Here is a 19,821-nt window from a genome sequence, read left to right as displayed (position 1 = left end):
ATTTATCTTTCCCTTCCGCCCTTACTGCCGCTATTTAAAGATTAAAAGGGTACAAGCAGCCGCAATAAAAACCGCACAAGCCCAGAGCCTCACCCCTGCAGGGAACGCCGCACAGCGAGCGGCTGGCGCGCGGCCGAGCGGGGCGGCATCTCCTCACCACCGCGCTGGGGCCGCCGCCGCCGGGGCGCGCTGCGCGGGAACGGCCCTTCGGCAACGGCGCTGCCCCAGGAGAAACCCGGCTCCCTAAAGGGCCACCGGCGGAGGACCCGGGAGCCGCCTCCACCTGCTGGCCGCCTTCAGGGGCGAGGGGCAAGCCCGGCTGCCCGGAGGGATCCCCGCCGCCGCTGCGGGCGGGAGTCAGGGCAGCAGTGGCTGCAGGCGCCCTTCTTCGCGGCGCTGTCGGTGCTCGTTAACGGCCGTTTCGCCGCTGAGGCGCCTGGGAGCTGTAGTTCGAGCTCCGCAGAACCGCCTCGCAACTGGGAGGGGAAGGCGGCGGCTTGGGACTACACCCCTCGGCATGCTCGGCGCCGGGGCGGGGCGCAGCCTGTGGCGCCGGGAGGCTGTGCGATGGCGGCAGGTTTGTAATAGAAGCAGAGGGGTAGCGGTCAGAGCGGAGCGTTGCTGCGGAAGCGGCCTGAGGAGCCGTGCCGGTGCTGCCGCCCCGGTACCTGCGGGGGGTCGCGGCGCGGGTGCTGCGGGGCCGTGAGGGCGTCGCGGTGCTGCCGGCTAGGCCGGTGTCCGCGTCCGCGGGGGGGAGGCAGGCGCCGGGCTTGGCCTCTCGGCCCGGCTGAGGAACGCGGCTGTGCTCCTCGCCCCACCGGCCACCTTCCCGGGGATCCCTTCGTCCCTCCTCGCCTTCCCGGGACGGGTCAGCGTCAGCCCTGCCAGCCCCTTGGGTCGGCGCGGAGGGAGGTGCTGCTGCCCGTGGGCTGTGGGGGACGCTTCGCCCCGGCGGGCTGCCTCGCGCGGCGGGAGAAACGGCGCGTGAGCCCGGGGGCTCGGGCTGGGCGGCGCGGGGGTCTGCGCGTAGCGCCCTGGGGACCTTCCAGTGGCGCCTCAGAACAGAGGGCAGGCGAAGCACATTTATCTACGGGGAATTTTGCTGTTCCTCCTGGCTGCGCCTTCAACCAGCGTTTGGAACTGTAAGCCTTTTTACAGCGGGAGAATGAACGGAGAGCTGGCGTGAGCTGTCCGCCTGGCAAGGAGGAAGCTTTTAGGAGTTATTTCCTGATAGACGGGACTGCTGAGCCTGGGCCGCTGTGGCTGCCACTCCTTCGTCCCCAGCCCCTTCTTTCCTCGGTATTCCCGTGTGCACGGGCCGAGGTTGGTTGCCCTGGGACTAGTTGGAGGTGGCAAGGCGGAGGGGTCAGGCTCTTGCTGCCACTTCATCGTCATCACCATCATCATCAGCGCTGGCACTTTTTCTTCCTAAGTAAGGGAGTTGCTTTGGGTCTCCTACCTGCCACAACGCATTCATGTTTTGTGATGCTTATGTAGGAATTTGGTTATCACTGGAACTTTTGCAGTCTTAAAACTTCGGATGGATTTTAAAAGAGGCTGGTTGGGAGAAAGAAGCTAACAGGCAGCGTGGTTGTAGAGTTTCTACGTGAGAAACTAAGGAAGACATGGAAATTACAAGTGCTGCATTGACATATGTGCAGTAAAATGTTTGTATTTAGGTGGACATATTTGAAACTTTGCATTAATATGAAGGTCCTGTGTGGGAAATCTCTCTTTCTGCTCCTCAAATCACCTCTCTTCTTTGGTTGCAGGCACTTAAAACAAAAATTCTGAATCTCTCACTGTACCCCTAAGGAGAATATTATACACAGCTTTATAATATTTGGGATAATATTAGCCACACTCAAATAAATATTAAGATTAGAAGTTGGATTATGTTGATTTCCTGCACAGAAAGCATTTATTTGTTGTCCAAATTGCTTCTATTGCCAAGGGAGAAGTAGATTGTGACTTATTTTTATAAATACACTAGGTTGATTATCAGAGAGTAACACTCTTTTACTAAAATCTGTTCTTGTAGATTTCTTATTTTGTTTATTTGCTTAATTTCTAGGTGCTAAAAGTAGGTAATAATTCCATACCAAAATACTTGGAACTTTGAAAGTTATGCTGTCCTAACCCTACACAACACAATATTGTTATGTTAATGCTACACCAGCAAACAAAGGAATACAATGTAAAGATGCCCGCTGTTGAAGATCCGGGTAGTGAACAAAACTTCGTTGCACATTGGATGTCCGATAGTTCCCGTGCTGGAGTCTTATTAGATCCTAGTTTTACTGGTTTGAAAATCAACACAGAAGACTTGTTATCTGGACCTGACAACATCACAGCTTTCCCTGCTGAAGTGTTGCATCTTTCAGACAGTTGTTCTGTAAGCGATGACTCCTTGTGTGAAGAGTCTGGCAGCTCTCGCATGCTTCAGCAGTGTACTACTGAAACACCTTTTCCAGCAGCAGCAGCATGTAACCTAGAAACCTCTAAAACAGACTTTGTCCACGGTGAAGTGGATGGTCAGAATAAATCTGCTCACAGCGATCCACTCTTACAAAAGCTTGAACAGGTAAAAATCTTAGAATTCGTTGACATAGATGCATTAAGGTTTGGTTTTTTTTGTTCCTGCATGTGATTTGTCATACCTGGGAGGGAACAGACTCTTTGCAATACATAGAACACAGAAAGCTTAAAGAGCAAGTCCTAAGTCATAGCTAGGTGTGAGTAAAAGTTGATGGCCTCCTCATGATGTGCAGTTACTGAGTCTAACTTCTGATGTTTCCAGCTGGCACAGGTTCCAGTTTAAAATGAAATTGCATTTGGTGGCAGTGTACTTGTTCTCAAAATCGTTTTACCCGGAAAGGTGCACACAGTTTTACAATGTTGCTTTGTTTCTTCACTGGAAGCTGCAGAAATGGGGTGCCAGTCATTATGGTGGTAGTACTTCCACCGCAGATGTTCACAACATGGTGAAGTTTTATGCTCTTGTATCTATAGTAACACCTTCAGTTAGTTCTCAAAGGAGGTGTGTACACCCATATACCTGACTCTGTTTAGATGAAGAGAGATGGTAGTACTGAATGTGAGTGAGGAAATATCCAAGACAGTGGGACAAAAAGGCCTGGAATTACAATGCTGTGATGTTACTGTTTTTTTCCCCAATGCATGTCAGTTAATCCAGTGTAACTGGCTATACCTTTGCTTGTAGCTCTTCCCAATTACTAGACACAAATTGCCTTAGCTGGAATTGTTCAGCAGCACTTCAGTAGATCTTGCTGTTACGGATGAAGTTGCTCACCTCCTTGTCTATTTTGCTAGCACCTATCCTTATGTCTGTTCACTCCAGTGGATAGAGGGAGAAATCTAGAGTAGGTTTCCACAACTTATCTGGTGCTGTAAGTTTTTTCCTGTATTTTACAGGATAGGAAAATATTTATTCACTCCTTCAGTATTGTCAGCAGTATCAAACAGTGGCTAAATGACAGATAGTAGCTGGTTTAACTGTATCTTAAGAGGGATTATTGTCTCCTGTCTTCAAAAGTTATTGACAGTCTAATGTGTTCTAATAAAATAAAACTGATGCTTGTAGTGGTGAGCATAGTTTTGGAAGTACGAGATTTTTTTTCAGTTTGTTTTTATGAGGCTGTCATTATCAGAACTAGTAGAAGCATGATTTCTTTAATAAGTGAAGGGGTTTTGGAGATGAGACTTTAGATGATCTTTGGATCTTGATCGTTAGCTGACAGCTTCTACTTGCATAGTGTCTTCTGTTTTCATTGGAATGTTAAGGGACTACAAGGGAAATTCAAGAGAATTTTTTTCTTACCTGTTGGATGACAGGTGTGGTCCAGTTGTTATTCTGTGGAAGGATTTAATCAGGCCTCCTGTCTTTCCTTTGGAAGAGCTGGAACTAGCGCATATGTGTGTGTTGAAGATACAGAGATGGGCACAGAGGCCTGCCACCCATTCTGCACCCAACCAAACCACAGCAATGCCCTGCCTCCATACGGCCCTTGAGGCTGGTCTTGAGACAGGGCCAGGGACTCCTGCTACACAAGAAAATGAGGACTGCGTGACTGAATTTAATCAGTAGTTTAATTTTTTTTCTTTTTTTTCAGGCAGCTTCATGAGCCTTAATATTTGATGCTCTTTTTTTCTTGGTACTTTTTATCAGTAGTGTTCACTGTAACTGAGATCTGGGAGCAAGAGACACTCCCCCACCTCCCTGTCTCTAAAGCTTTAATTTGAAGTATTTCACATTTTAATAAAAACACAGCATAATAGAAGTTCACATTAAAAGAGCAGAATTTGAGTGTTTTTCCCATGCAGTAGAACTGAGTGTTCTGATTCCTACTGTTTGTAGATTTTATGAGGCTATCATTATCAGATAGCCTCATAATTAAAGACTAGTGGAACTGTTAATAGGGCAAACTGGAAATAGCATGTGTATTCATAGGTAGAAAAATTCTTAATTTCCTTCATGCAACACTTACACAATGGAACATCTTTAAAACAAGAAATACCTTTTGTCTTGACAACACTAATCCTGTGGTTACATTCTAAGTAAACCTAGCCTCTGTAATATGTGTATTTTTTTGTTTGGAAAGCTGAAGGAATTGCAACAACAGAAGCAGGAACAGTTAAAGAAACAACAGATGGAGCAACTTCAGAGGCTAATGGAAGAGCAGCAGAAGCTGCTTAGTATGGTATCTGGCCAGACAGCAGTTCTTGGTAAGTTGAGAAAGAAAGCGTAGGACATGCTTTGAGTAAACTGAAGAATTTGATCCCATTTTCCAGTTAAAATCTGATGGTGTATTCAGTGTTCTTGATCTAAGACTACTTGATTAGTCAAAATGCTGCATCACTTCAGTGATGGAAATTGAGTACTGCTGTAGAAGGAATACTGTCTTGTTTTTCTAAACTGACAACTGCAATTGTAACTTGATGTGCACCATGATGGGAACCCTCGTTTTGAAGAACATATTTTACATATAAAAGACAGTGTAAAACAAACAGTTGCTTTCCTTTCCGATTAGCTGTTTCTCACATATCCAAATGCAGGGGTCCCTCCGTGTTTGTGCTCATGCAGTGCAGATTTATTCAGGTGATGAACTGGACTAGGGAGATGATTTGTATTTAAAAACAAATGCTTGTAACAGTTTTCCAGTCTTGTTTGCTGTGTGCAAAGGGAGGGGACAGTGCTGGGCTGGAAAAAGCTTTGAGAGCTGAGCAGGGGTATTTTCTCCTGTTGGCAGCATTAGTCCAACCTGACTTAAATTATTATCTTTCTTTCATTCTGCCTGAGAAAAGGAATTTAGGGCTTAGTTTATGAGAACAAAATCCAGATTGCCTAATCACTTATTTTTGATATGTAACATAACGATGGAGGCTGGGTGATCAGTCTTGCCCTTCAGTGCCATTTCTGTTCTCCTGTGGAACAGTGGTGTGGTAATACAAACACAATGACACAGCCTTTTTTTTTCTTTTCCTTCAAGGGTATACTGTAGTGGCTGAAAGTCAACAGCTAAGACCCGGGCATTCGGCGGGCTTAACAACTTTACGCCGATTACCATCATCTGGGTATCAGAATGTCCTTGAAGGCAGAACTTACACTTCAATTGTTTCTCCACATACACAAGACAGTGATTTTTTACAAAAGTTAGACAACAAAGAACACACCTCATCTTTGAAGAACAGTCTCTCAGGAATGTCTGCCTGTGAGAAACAAGGTCTGAGTGTGTCTCTGAAAACGTAGAATTGTTTGAAAAACAAGGGTGACAAATACATTACTGGTTAGATAACATGGTGTGTGATGGGTTTTTTTCCGCTTGTAGTTAGTGAACATAATTTTCTACTACTTACTGTGAAGATTTTATACAAGTGTTGGTTTACTTGGCTTGTTGGTTGGTTTACTGACAGCTTACAGACCTCAAGAGTGTTCCTGTTGATGTCCACTTGAGTTCTGTTAAAAGCAGCATGAGACAAAAATCAAGTTCTTCTGTCTTATGTGAAATGCTTGTCTATTTTAGGAAAAAAATATGACTGCGAAAGCTTATATATGTGATGAAGACTGGGAAAATAGCAAATAACTACAGGTATTGGATAGCTGAATTGTTTGAACTGAGGTGTAGCCACGTCTTCACATGGCAAATGGAGAATAACAATCTGTTCAGGGATACAGAATGTCTTCAGACCAGCTCTGTTGTGAGGCTTAGTACCTGACCTGGAATTAGGAATCAAGATGGGCTGACAAGGGTGCACCATATGACTAAAAATTACTTGTACATCAGAAGCAATGCACTGAAATTCTTCATCTTTCCACCTCTTCCCACTTTTACCACTGGCACCAGCATGACTACTCTGCTGCTATGACTGGAATAGTGGTTTTGGTTTGAATCTAGCAATTTAGTAAAGTTAAACCTTATTAACCTGAAGGGGTTTCAGGGAAAAGGTATGAAATTGCATTTCGTCATACTTCATGCCAGCTTGAAAGTTTTTAATCAGTTTGGTTTAAGAGAATGTGACAGGATAAATTGATCTTAATTTATACGTATATGTGTGGGAGACAGAAGCTTGGTAGGAGAGCTCTTCAGTACAACAGGCACCCAAATTTGTTCAGTTATTTTTATTTTTATGCCATAAATTAACAGTAGCAAAGAAGATGAACAATCAGAATAAGTTATTTAAGGTCTGTGGAAGATTTTTAATGCATAATTGGATGTTCTTTTAAAAACAAAGCTCAAATTCAAGTAAGGATTAATTTGGGGAAATCCTAGGACTATTTTATGCAGGAATCCAGACTACATTACCATGAAGCTCCCTTCTTGTTTTAATCGGACCTGAATGCTGCTTGAAGTATGAGCTGAAGAGTGACTTGTTGTTGGGGAGGAAAAAAAAAACATTTTATTAATTTCATAGGAAAAAACATGTGGTGTCCAGAACAAAAGATGGAAATATTAATGGAGAGTGATGATGATCACATTGATCCTTTATGTGTGAAAAATGCAGATCTCTCTGAGAATTCCAGCAGAGGAAAACATTTGTGGACTGATACAGAGGAAAGGTAATTCAGACCATTATTATGCAATTTTTGTCAAATAACACAAGTTTGGCTCAGTTCTGAGTCCTGATTGAAAGAGTCTGATATTCTCAATATGTGTAGCTTTCTCAACCAAGGATTCCATTTTGCTAGGTACTACGGAGACCTGTAGTAAGAGAGGCTCTGACTTGAAATTGCTTATGGCCGTGAAAGATGTGATGTGTATTGGCTGAAAAGGTGTGTGCAGCCTGGGGGTAATGATAATTTAGAAGCCTGTTTTAGTATAGCTTAGGATATAAGCAGTTATAATTGCTGTTCCCAATCTGATTTATTACAACTTATCCGTTGTTAGGTGGTGAAAGTAGTAACGTGAAGGAGGAGTGTAAGGCTGTGACTTTTTACTACCAGAAGTTATGTTTGTTTAAATGTCTGTATATGGCTAAGAAGTAATAATAGTGTTTGTGGCAGAAGCTTTCTTGAGTGTGGTAAAGGCTTTGTTTATGGAGTTGATAGAATTAGTAGTGGTTGGCATTGTTTTAAAGCTCTGCCTTTTCTGCCAGGTCATCAGAAATCTGAGAAATCCTCATTCCAGGCTGTGGTGGGTTGAGCCCAGCCAGCAGCTAAGCACCCACCTGGTTGCTTGCTCACTCTGTCCACCAGAATGGAATGGGAGAGGGTATCAGAGGAGCAAACTTGAAAGAATGTGTGGGTTGAGATAAAAACAGTTTAGTAAGTAAAGGAAAGGGGGTGGTGGTGGGGAAACCCAGGTGATGCACAGGCAGTCACCATCCACCTCCTGCAAGCAGATGGCTGCCCGCTTGGTCTCTGACCAACAGCTACTTTTGGAAGACCAAGTCCTTGGTTTTTACTGCTGAACATGGTGTCATACAGCATGGAATAGCCCTTTGGTCAATTCAGGTCAGCTGTTCTGGCTGTGTCCCCTCTCAGCATCTTGCCCACCCCCAGCTACTGCCTGGGGATGGGGAGTAGGATGAAAAACCAAAGAAAGCTTGACGCTATAGCTTAAAACATTGGTGTGTTATCAACACCATTGTAGTCACATCTCCAAAACACAGTACCATATGAACAGCTCTGAAGAAAGCTCACTCCATGCCAGCCAGACCCAGTACTCCTGTAAAGGAGGAGTAGTGTGAAAGGGGAGATAAGGAACACCATCTCAGTAGCGTTACAGAGTGGGAAGGTGGTGCTGTAGAAATGGGCAGTTTGCCTAAAATACAAGTGAAAGTTTGGTGACCTGAGCAGAAGAAAGGGTCCTTGAGAAAACCAATGAAAGAAGAAACAGCCAAAACCTGCATACAGTATCTTTTTAGATACGTATATTAACTATAGCAAGGATTTGATTAAACCATTTCTCAAAGGATAAACGGCTAGTGTCACAATGCATTTATTAGATTAACTTTGACACTTAATGATAGAAGTACCTCATAATTTGTCATCTTCTATGTAACTGCACCTTAGGTTTTTGAATAGCAGTGATGTTAAACACAGTTATTTTATATAGAAATGTAAGATCTGATCTTTTCCTTTTCCTTTTTTTTTTTTTAATTATACTAGACCTATTAAAGCTGCGATTCAGGAAAAGAAACAGACATTTGAAGAATTCCTGGAAGAACAGATAAAACTAGAAGAGCAGCGTCGGGAGCAAACCCAGAAGTTACAGGTTATTTGTATTTTTAACTTTATTGTTCTTTATGTGTTGTTCCAAGATGTGATAGGTGCTTTAAAAATGTACAAGGAAGATTCTAACATCAACAGCTACCACTGAATGCAATATTCACGTTCTTAAAATGAAACAGTAAGCCTCAAATACTTCACTTGTTTAAGATGTCTTTAGAAACCCAGTAGAAATGTAGTGTATAAACTCCTAGTCATACGTGGGGTTTATTTGAAGAAATCTTGAAACTGTGTAACATTTTATGTTTGACTTTTTCCTTACCCCTTTTCAGAGGACAAATGGATCAGCTGTTCAAAAACCAGTGATCAAGCGACCCTTCCTGAAAAGAGGAGAAGGCTTAACAAGATTCACTAATGCCAAATCTAATATTACAAAACCTGGAAGAAACACCCCAAAACTTCAACAAAAGGCTTCAGACGACAGAAATGTTACTAAAGTAGATGGATCACAAATACAGAAGAAAACCGTGCCTCCTGGCAAAGAACTGGTTCCTGAGAACCCTTTAGCACAGTGTAAAAAATATAACCATGCTGATAAAGCAAAACATTGTCCTATTCAGAAGACCCTGGTACTCAGGAATCACAATGGAAAAAATATAGAAACAAGAATGCAACCAGGAAAAAATCATGATGGACAGATGAAAGATTCTTTCCCATCAGAAATTAACAACAAAGTAGAAAATAAAGAGAACTTAGTAGGATTTGATAAGTTTAACATTGGCAAAATCCGAAAAAAATTACCTGGCACAGAAAAACCTCAGTTGCCTTGTGAGCTGGCCAGTGCCTTTTCTAATTCTAAATGTCCTGTAGGTAACCCTGTAAAAGATTCAGAACTGTCTTTTGAAGTTTCATTTCAGAATAAGCTGGAAAACTGGGAAAAAGAAAAAGAAAAAGAGAATCTAGAATTAGATGAATTTTTGTTTCTAGAACAAGCTGCAGATGAAATATCTTTCTCAAGTAATTCTTCATTTGTGCAAAGGATCTTAGCTCAAGATCAGCAGACTTTAAAAGGCCGTAGAATGTCTTCTACCCCTATCAAGGTAAAACAGCAGCAAGTAAAGGCACTGGCTGCTGAACTTACAAATAAGGAAAATAGAAAAGCAGACTGTATGATACAGGGAAATATAAATGATAGAGCAGTCATGCATACAGTCTCAAATTCAGGAACAGCTTTTAGAATGAAGGATCCATTGAATAAAACAGACAGTGTAATATTTTCAGCTTCTTCTATGACAGCAGCTCCTGCTTTAAAAAGTAATCAGTGGATTGTAAATGAAGATAAGGGTGAAGGCAGTGGTGATACTACTACAGATTCTGAGAGTGAATTTGAGACCACATTAAAGCATGAAAATGAAGATGCAAGGACATCCGTTATAAGCCATAGGGAAAGTGATCCAGAATTTTTTGATTATGGGGGTTCTGTTACAGACATCAGCAAAGAAAGCAAAAATGGAGATGGTGACGGTGGCTTGTCAGACAAAGATTGCAGTGCACTGTTAAAGCAAAAGATTCTAAAAGCTTCAGACCATCAGAAAAACATGTCTTGTATAAGTAGGAATAAGTTTGAGTTTGATGATGAAAGAACATGGAGTGACCTGGATGAAACTGATGTTAACAGTGATTTACCTGAAAAATACACTAAAAAACCTTTACAGATGGACTTTTCCAGTAAGAATGACACAACTGTCCCAGATAAGGTAATAAAGAGGAAAGTTGCGTCAAAGAGAGGAGATGAAATATCCGAAGAGTCTGCAGTGGACACTGATTCAAATGGACCTCCCGCATCAAACCTGATGATGAAGCTGTTCCTTTCACTGAAACCAAAACAGAAGGCAGGCTGTCATTCAGAGCGTGAAATCAAATCAAATGTGGAACAGGAGCCAGGAGGTGAGAGAACAGCAACTGGTAGGAAATGAAGACATATTACAAGTCTTTCCTTCTAACACCTAAGCTGCAACCTGACATTACACCAAAGGGTGTAAGTACAGACTTCTGCTGCAGGAAATGGCTCTCTTCTCACCTTTCATCTCCTCTCCTGGTTGCATGTCTGATGTCTGATCTAACAATTACGTAGCTTGCAGGATGAGTACAATCAGTGAAAGTTTCATTTATTTTATTTTTCTAATTTTTTTCTTTCCTGGAGGCTAGTTTTCTGTCAGGCCAGCTCATTGGACTAACTTGATCTGGAGCTTCTGGGTCACTGTTTCTAAATGAAGGGAAGTACCAAAGGCATGCCGAAAATGAAGCGGTACCTCCCTTTCCGCTACGTTTGTACCAGAGCAGGGTAATGCCGTGCACTGTTAGGTTAGCTTCTTCCTCTTATAAAATATAAGGAGGCAGCAGCCCTGTCCGTATTTTCCAACAGTAGTACAGTATCTAGAGAATTCATGTGCAATATGGGAAACATGGATTCACTTTTCTGCTTTGCCCAAGCTGATTTTGACCGTGTAGTCATAGCCAGGAAGGACTCCTCTAAAGCTCCTGTTGAAGCTTTTATGCGTTTATGTGAGATCATGAAAAATGCAGTTGTTCAGTGAGATCAGGGTGGCATGGCCTAGGACTGAAATCTTTTCTCTCTTAGGTGGTGAGCTCTTGGTTTCAAACTCTGCTCCAGTGAATGTTGAGGATTTTGTTTAGGTTTTTATGAGAAGTTCACATGAAAGCAGCTACTTCTGCTTATTGTTTTGTGCAGAATTGATTTTGTAGGGTTGTCTAGACGTGCCTGCTAGATGATGTTTGCAGGAAGAGGGCTAGGGTGCTGGTTTTTTATTGAATCTCACAGCATTTAAGGGTGAATGAGGCAACTACCTACACTGCAGTATCAGTATTTAGGCTCTTCTGTTGCATACTCAGAAGCAGACTATTAAAATTCTGGGAGTGTTAAGTAGTGACTGAACAGGAAACGGATGGAAAAAAAAGGCCACGAATCCCATTATCAGCTTTGCAATAGATTTCAGATTAGTGATGGCTGTGAGCAGGCTTTGGTGTTGAATAAAACTTAAAAAAAACCTAGAACCATAAACTGTCCTGTTTGATGCTTGGCCCTTATACCTTCATTTAATTTCTCTAGCTTGACATGAAGCCCTTCACATTCCAATTCCTAATACATATTTAGTTCTACAAGGATGATAATGTACTCGGTATTTGAGGTACTTCACTAAACGGTGCAGAGTGCTTTACAGTGTCACTTCTGTGTGATTTGAATAGTAGAAATTTTTGCAATACTATTGCTATATCTAAAATAGTATAACTTGATTTATTTATTTAACTGGTGCATGATAATTGTTTACTTCAGTCTTAGAGATGGCACTTACGATAACTTGCATCTGGCTGTTCTTTGACAGGAAAGACTGTTCCATCCCAGGTACTGAGAGAGAGACTCACTGAACTGGAAACTGAAATAGAGAGATTCAGAGCTGAAAACGCAACTCTAACTAAACTCCGTGAAGAAAGAGAACATGCCTTGGCAAGTATCAGGTAATTTTCAGTTAAAATGTTTTGGTGCATTCACTTACATAGTATGTTGCAGACTATTGTAATGTCCAGTTACCAACAGCACAGGTAAATTATTGACGTATTTTGGTTATAGTGGAGACATAGGTCCAGAACTGGTTGTTGCTCTATGTATATATTAAACTGTAATTATTACTCACACACAAATTATAATATTAAGAACCCCTACTAGTTTAATATGATATCCTGAAAGGCTATACTTGGAGAATTTGTATACTTCTGTTCTGAGTGATAACACAGCCCTAAATTCGTCTTTCAGAACTGATCTTTATGCTAACATGATTGATGCTTTTCCTTTGGATCGGATGTTGGTGTGTACAAACTAAGAATATTTTTATTTGAACTGGGGGACTTGTAAGTGACATATAGAGCAGAATAATTATCTCTGGTGACTAAAATGTGGCATACCTATTGCTACCAAAGTCTGTTTTGTTTTTTTTGGAAACAGCATCATGTCACTGGATGATGTTTTGATTTGTCGTCTCCTGCTGTCAGCAGATTCTTTTCCCTGGTACTTTTGGGGCAGTGGTGTTCTACTGCTTTGAAGAATGTTGGAAGATTTTAGCAAAAGCTTTGTTAAATTCAGGATAACTTTTGTGACTAGATGATCTAAAAATGGAAATTGCTGGACTTCAAACACTTAACTGTGTGACAATTCTTACTCCTTAAATAACTAATACTATTTATGGTTAAGTCTTCTTGAGGGTAACATGCTGGTTTGGAATAAATGACCGCAAAATTCAGACTCTTTATTTTCTTCCTTAAAATCCAGATTGTAAGTCATTTTGGGCTAAAACTACAACTTTGTTTCATAATTATAGGAAAGAAATTGCAGACTTTCAACAGCAGAAAGCCCAAGAACTGGCTGAAATAGAAGAATATAAAAAAAAGGAAATCAAAAAACTGCAAAAGGAGCGTAAAGTTTTTGAAAAATATACCACAGAAGCTAGAGCAATTCCAGATAAAAAAGAACGTGATGAAATTCAGGTACAAAAATATATTATTCTAGTCCACACGGGAACACGTAAATTCATTTAAAGGCAGTCAAGAACTGAATTCTAATTTGATTGAAGGGTTGCAAGTGATTTCAGGGTGGGAACTGTTACTAGGGAACTAACGGAGGGACGAACTACAGTCTTCCAGATGTTGTTTAATGGTTTTAAGGCAAACCCCCTTGAGCAAATACTTTTGTCATGTTTCTATAATAGAAACTGCTCATGAGTATGGTAGAATGATTTCAACTTTGATACAACTTAGTATGAATGACAGTAATTTTGTAAGTTTTTATTCATGATAGTGGATCAAAATGCAAAGTAGAACTGTACTTGTGTTTTATTCTGTCTATAACTGTTGTACATTAAATGTAGTGATTAGTTTTCAGAGTTACGTTTTGTTATTACTTGTAGGTGTTTAGCTATCAGACATGTAAGAAAGAAGATCTGGTTGTTCCTTCATTGTCGGGATGTATGGTATATGAGATGTACAGACAAGTCATATAAACATCATGCATGGATTTCCCTCCCTATTCCCTACAATTTTCCCTCTTTCAGCAGGCTGAAGGAACATTTGCTATAACTAGCTAGGCAGATTTACATGTGTGTTATGTGCTTGTGTCCCCCCAATTTTTCTATTTTGAAGGAACCTCTCAAGGGTAGCCTTAAAGATTTGATGTTTCTGTCTCGGGTGGATTTGTACTGGCCAATGTATTAAGTGTAAAGGATGTCAAGAAGTCAGTAAAGATACTTCCTGTGATTGAAGCTGAGCTTATAAAGTTGGTAGTCTGAAGTAAATAATATCTATTTCAGGGAAGAAAACTACTCTTACCTTTCACCCTCTGCCCCATCAAGCTGATCTTTTCCCACTCTTGTACGGTTTTTTGTGTACTTGTATTTCTATTAGAATATTAGTATTTTTTAATATATTTAAAAATGAAACCTCTTTAATTTATAAATGTGTATTTTTCTAAGGCTTTAAAACAGCAGATTGCAGAGTTACAGGAAGATTTAAAACAAAAAGAGGTAAAATGGTCAACCACCCATCGACGCCTGAAAGATCGAATAGAAGCTTTAGTAAATGAGAATATGGACCTAAAAGAGGAAATCAAAATTATGGAGAGGTTTCGTCTAGAAGCCTGGAAGAAGGTGGAATCTGCTGGAAGCAGGAGGAAAACAGAAAATTCTGGGCCGACTCTAAAAAGAGCAGAATCTGTACGTTACTAATCTTGGTGTTTTAAATTCTTCTGTGTGAATACTCTTTGAGTTTTGGATCATAAACTTGGAATCCGATAGCTACAACTTAAATGTTTAATTTGCTGATCTTGGGATTCCACTAGTGGTGACAGATGCAGAATTGTGTTAATGTCACATTCCCTCCAACTATGAGTGCTCACAACAGGCAGCATTCATTTTGTTGAGGAAATCATCTTAGAAATTCAAAATAATACAACTGTAAGAGAAAAATCATAGGTGGGATTTAACCTGTGAACCTCTGCACCGTAAGGATCAGCCAGGCAAACCAGGCAGTGTATCATTGGCTAAAGCAGTCATACTTAGTTTTGAAACTGTTAACTATTATATTGGATTGCTGGTACCAAATCAACATTCTGCAGTTGTTGGTAGCGAGGCAGCAGACAGCGGAAGAATTCCAAAGTACAGCTTGGGCTAACGTCACACAGGCCCTTCTGCTAAATCTCAAAAATGTAGCTTGTGAGGAAAGCTTCCAGTAAATTTCATGTCACATGGCTTATAAATTTTGCTGCTGCTGTATGAACAGTTATGAATAAATGCCCCGTAAACCACAAATAACTTCCTTTCTTCTAGTATCTACCAAACAGAGGTCCAAAAAGTCAAACCGCACCTCCACTTCTTCCAGTACAGAAGTGCAGCAAGATAAATGGCAAAAGCTGTTCACAGGCGAAAGGTATGTTTGTCCAATCAGGTAATTCTTAATGTGCATTTTTTCTTGTATTAAAAAGAGTGCATCACCACCTCGAAAGGGGATAGAGAATAGTTGTAATGGACTTAAGCATATGGATAAATACCTTGCAGGGTTAAGATTCTGGAGAAAGCTGTGATGAGACCATTCTCAGAGCAAAAATGCTTCTGGTCATGTTTGGTGGTCAGGAGCGTACCGGAAGCTGAGTTCTGTAATCCCCAATGGCACCCATCATTGATGCTCTCCAAGCTGCAGGCGCCGATTAGATGACTATGTTGATAGCACTGGAACTGCTGTGTCTTTTTGGAACCTTCTGTTACCGGGATCTGTAATCCTATGGGCAATGCCGGAGCAGGCGTTCCTTGTTCACAGCTAGGAGCAAATCCTGTTGGCAGCTGTACCTCTTTCTAATGAATAATCACATATGGAAAGTAACTGGAGGGTACTTTTTTGACACCTCTGACAGCTCAGGCAACCATCGTGTTATCTGTTAGAGGAGTACGTTCCAGAATCGAAGCCCGTGCTGGTTTTAGTTTGCTAATCTTTCTGGCACGCTAGGAGAGACATGGGAAAGGTTTGCCAGTCAGTTCCTGTTAACAGGTTGTATTAGTTATAAGGCATAACTAATAATGCTGTCTAGATCCTGGGGCAGGGGAGCTGTGGGAATCCTTTGTAAATCCAGAGATGAAATAGGAGAGCAAGTGCAAGTGTTAGGCCTGTTGCAATGAATCTTCAGTTGTAGCTTCTTGCAGACACATGAAGCAATGACATACCTAAGGCAGCTGGTTTACGCCAGCTTTTCACAGATGTACTGCTTTCAGTTTCTAATGCACTTAAGAGATGTAGATGCTTTGCTGTACAGCTTGACCTCATATATAACACCTGCCTACTTCAGTTTCACTGTCCAAATTAACTGTATTACATGTATCCGAGTAGGAAAGCTTTCTAGAACACCTGCATCAGGACTTGCTAGTGACAGAAGCAACTCTGAGACAACGACACCACTAGAGGATTCTTCTAGGACTTTTATGGTAGTAAGTGTGGGATCCTGATCTGGTTTTTAAGGGGAAGGAAAAAGCCTAAAATAAGACAATAGTTACTTGTACTTAAATTAGTATCTGGGGGGTGACTGGTGAAGCTGTTGACTCACTTTATGTTCTTAAACTGCAATTTTATTTTCATACCAGAGAACAGCTATGTAGTATTAGTCAGTGCAGGGTGTTTTACCTGTGTCTAGTAGTTGCAACATTCTTTGTCTGAGGAAAGAAAAGAATAACCTCCTGCTCCCTTGAAATTTGCGAAATGTTTTTACCTTTTGAGAGAGGAAAAGAAGACGGATATTTATATGCTCCATGTAGGGCAACCGTGCAAGAATCTTGTAAACAGCTGAATTAATTCTTACATTAATTGCTGTAGGTAGCATTCAGACTTCATGAAACTTCATCCACTGTTTCATACTTTGATGTGGATGATTAAAGGCAGTTGAGCACTATGCCACAACACATCAGTGAATTCCACTTTAGTCCAGACTGCAGCTGACCACAGATGAACAATTACTGCAGTCTGTCTTACCAGTTGAATGATAATAGGAGATGCATAAACCCCAGATTGTGTTTGTGCCTTCCTATACTTGTGTTCCTTCCCTGATACTCTTTAATTTCCTAAAATACCTGTCAGCCTAAGGGGAAAAAAAAAAAGGTATAAAGACAAAGCTTCATTTGGGTTTATGCTTAGATTACTGTCATTTCAGGACACCTCTCCTAATGAAGCCTGTGTGTCACTGCCATCTGGACCTGCCTGTACAGACAGTGAAGAGATACAGAGAGAAACTGCTTATCCTGATGGAAAGGTAAAATGAGAGCTCAGCACCCTGCAGTTCCAGAAGACAGCTGTTGAGAAAGACGAATGAGGATGTGAGTGTGATGGCTTAATACTGACCTCTCTATAATGTGTTCTTTAGGTTGAAAAGTTTTTGAAAAATGGCTGTCACCTCATATTTTTCCCTAATGGGACATGGAAAAAAGTGGGCTCTGATGGGAAGACCGTAACTATAACCTTCTTCAATGGGGATGTGAAGCAGGTTATGCCTGATCAAACAGTGGTATGTATCCTGTATCTTTTGTGTTTTCCCATAAATACTTAATTTATATGCACATGTGTACACACACATATAAAATTTCTTGTGTTACATTAAATCTGAACCTTTTTCTGCAGATTTATTATTATGCTGATGCTAAGACTACACATACTACGTACTCTGATGGGTTAGAGGTCTTGCAGTTCTCAAATGGACAAATAGGTAATCATCCAACCCAACCAACCCTCAAAACTGCTGCCCATATGTATGTACCTGTATTTATGTAATAAGCATGCTGTCTCAAAATACATTTCAGAGAAGCATTATCCTGATGGCAAGAAAGAAATTACCTTCCCTGATCAAACAATTAAAAATTTATTTACGGATGGGCAAGAAGAAAGTATCTTTCCAGATGGTACTATTGTTCGTATTCAGCGGTAAGCCTTGGCCTTCCAGGTACCCTAGCCTGTTGGTGGGGAAGGAGCAGTCAGCGCTCAGTGACAGAGGCAGTATATGGTCACTATATACTATAGAGGTCTGTTCCTCTAAGTTTACACTTGACTGTGCTGTACTGTGAATGTGCATTTACTGTTTGAAATTTTGATATATTTTTTTGTGGACATAAAAACTTGAATGCCTGTGAGTATTTTCTTATACCCTAACCTGAGAGCTTTCACTGATTTGTATGTAATTCTAGACAAGACGTGAGAACCTAGGTGATGTGGCAAGCAGGTCTGACCAACAGCTGATAACTGGGAGTGCTCAAAACATTGTTTTAAACTTGTCTTGGGACTGTTGCAGCAATAGACAGTGCAGAGAAAGTGCAGCAGAGTCTCTCAAGTATAAAGTTGTCACGTCAGTTTTGCTTGAACAGGTTTTTGAGTACCAGCCAGCTGGGCTGATTTTTAACAAAACAGCCTTTTCATAAATAGTGTATTTTTTTTATTCTATCTTCATTTAATCCTTGCATATTTAATGTCTTGAGATTAAGCTTAAGCCTATGTATGGTCCTTACAATGTTGGTTTGGTTTGGTTTTTTTTTTTTTAATACTTACATACATCTATTTAATGCAGAGATGGAAGCAAAACGATAGAATTCACTAATGGCCAGAGAGAACTACACACATCACAGTTCAAGAGACGGGAGTATCCAGATGGTACTGTCAAGACTGTGTACTTGAATGGACAGCAAGAAACAAAGTACACCTCTGGCAGAATAAGAGTAAAGGACAAGGATGGTAATATTATCATGGACACTAAGGTGTAGGTAATGTCAAAACTGTTGAAGTGTTAGCACATCAGCAAAAATAATGTACATTCCTGTAAACAAGAGGCGAAACCCCTTTAAGCTTGTTGTGTATATATTGTTTATACTTTTCTTGAAATTTATTTTTCAGTGAGTGTTACTGCATCAGAGATTTTTTTAAATTTTTCTCTATTTCTGTGTTAGTTTATTGATTCAGTGTTCTGTCATGTGTGGATTAAAAGGTGGTTTTTACATTGGCTGTCACTGAAAATTCATCAAAAAGCTGCGGAGTACTTTATTTTAGACATCAGAGAGGATTCCTCAATTCAAGGTAAAAAGTTGTGCTGCTGAAAACACCTCTTGTGGTGAAATGCAGCAGGTGGCTGCGGAGTCTGGGTGTCTGTTTACTTATCTTGACTTGAGAGTCAAGGAACGGCAGCATTCCTTTTCAGTCAGCCTTAGGCTATTTTTCCTTCATCTTGCCATTAGGAGGCAACAGCATTAGCAGGCCCTGAAGTCTGTTCTGTAAACTGCTCTTCTGTATTCATAAGGCTAGGACTGGTGAGACTGGTGGACAGTGTTGGAACATCACAAGTTTCCACTTGGAAATGTGGTAAGAAACACCAGAAACCAACACAGGTCATTTCATCTAATTGTTGCACCTAACACGTTTTGAAGCTGACCTGTCTTTTAAAACTCCGCAGTTACCTGTAAGTTAAGTGGTACTGCTAGAGAGTCTGCTTTCACTCTCCATTCTAGTGGATGCTGGAAAACATTTCATTCTCTTGCGCAGCTGAAAATACTCCCATTCTTCCCCTTGGTCCCCTCTACTCCTCCCCTTTCTCCTCAGTGAAAGCAAGCTCTGTAGTTACTGTGCCTGTACCCTTTTTTACTCTATGCTCACTCACAGCGAGAAGTAGCTTGGGTGAGTGGATAGGCAGGTCCTGGTCTTTCTGGCAATCTTGAATAGCACCTCTTGGGTAGTTTGGAGTCAAGTCCCTTTGAAGATGGTTGATAAGAAAACTTGTTTATTAAACAAACCAACCAACCATGTTTTGAAGATGAGCACACAACAGTTCTATAGGGTATTTGCGAGAGCATAAAGCACATGTCTGATTAATATCTGAGTATGTACTAGAAGTCCACTACTAGTACAGACAGGCAAGCTACCCTTGCAGCATGCCTGCGCAACGCTACTGAGGTAAGTCTGGTACACCTGCTTTCAGGTGATCTTAAGGGAAGAGACATGCCTAACGCTATGTGTGTATGGGCACAAACACACACAGGAGCTTCCCTCCAAAC

At 41.1% G+C, this 19,821-nt stretch overlaps 1 protein-coding gene across 6 annotated transcripts; it reads left to right on the top strand.

Moving 5' to 3' along the window:
- Positions 1-429: 429 nt before the first annotated feature.
- CENPJ (centromere protein J) lies at positions 430-18,771 on the top strand. 6 transcript variants are annotated; one of them, XM_056328997.1, is made up of 17 exons: positions 430-577; positions 2,075-2,584; positions 4,623-4,746; positions 5,511-5,744; positions 6,934-7,078; positions 8,630-8,735; positions 9,022-10,636; positions 12,094-12,226; positions 13,084-13,249; positions 14,230-14,469; positions 15,082-15,181; positions 16,133-16,227; positions 16,947-17,045; positions 17,157-17,297; positions 17,411-17,495; positions 17,590-17,710; positions 18,348-18,771. In XM_056328997.1, exons 2-17 carry the CDS (start codon positions 2,162-2,164, stop codon positions 18,538-18,540), a joined length of 4,020 nt encoding a protein of 1,339 aa, XP_056184972.1. In that variant the 5' UTR covers positions 430-577; positions 2,075-2,161; the 3' UTR covers positions 18,541-18,771. The 6 variants fall into 6 exon arrangements, with proteins under 6 accessions (XP_056184972.1, XP_056184968.1, XP_056184974.1 ...); XM_056328993.1 differs by having other exon boundaries at positions 433-577; positions 16,133-16,230; XM_056328996.1 differs by lacking the exon at positions 430-577 and adding an exon at positions 597-664 and having other exon boundaries at positions 16,133-16,230.
- Positions 18,772-19,821: the final 1,050 nt, after the last annotated feature.

Source organism: Falco biarmicus, chromosome 2 (assembly GCF_023638135.1).
Source record: "Falco biarmicus isolate bFalBia1 chromosome 2, bFalBia1.pri, whole genome shotgun sequence".
Taxonomy (NCBI): domain Eukaryota; kingdom Metazoa; phylum Chordata; class Aves; order Falconiformes; family Falconidae; genus Falco; species Falco biarmicus.
Note: the sequence above shows the minus strand (reverse complement) of the source record. Positions and strands in the feature narration are given on the sequence as shown.

Excerpts from the sequence above, each read along its gene's own strand:
- CENPJ (XM_056328993.1), top strand. The coding sequence starts at position 2,162 with ATGTTAATGCTACACCAGCAAACAAAGGAATACAATGTAAAGATGCCC. Across the intron at positions 13,250-14,229 it reads AAGAACGTGATGAAATTCAG|GCTTTAAAACAGCAGATTGC; the intron begins GTACAAAAATAT and ends TATTTTTCTAAG. Across the intron at positions 16,231-16,946 it reads CTTCTAGGACTTTTATGGTA|GACACCTCTCCTAATGAAGC; the intron begins GTAAGTGTGGGA and ends CTGTCATTTCAG.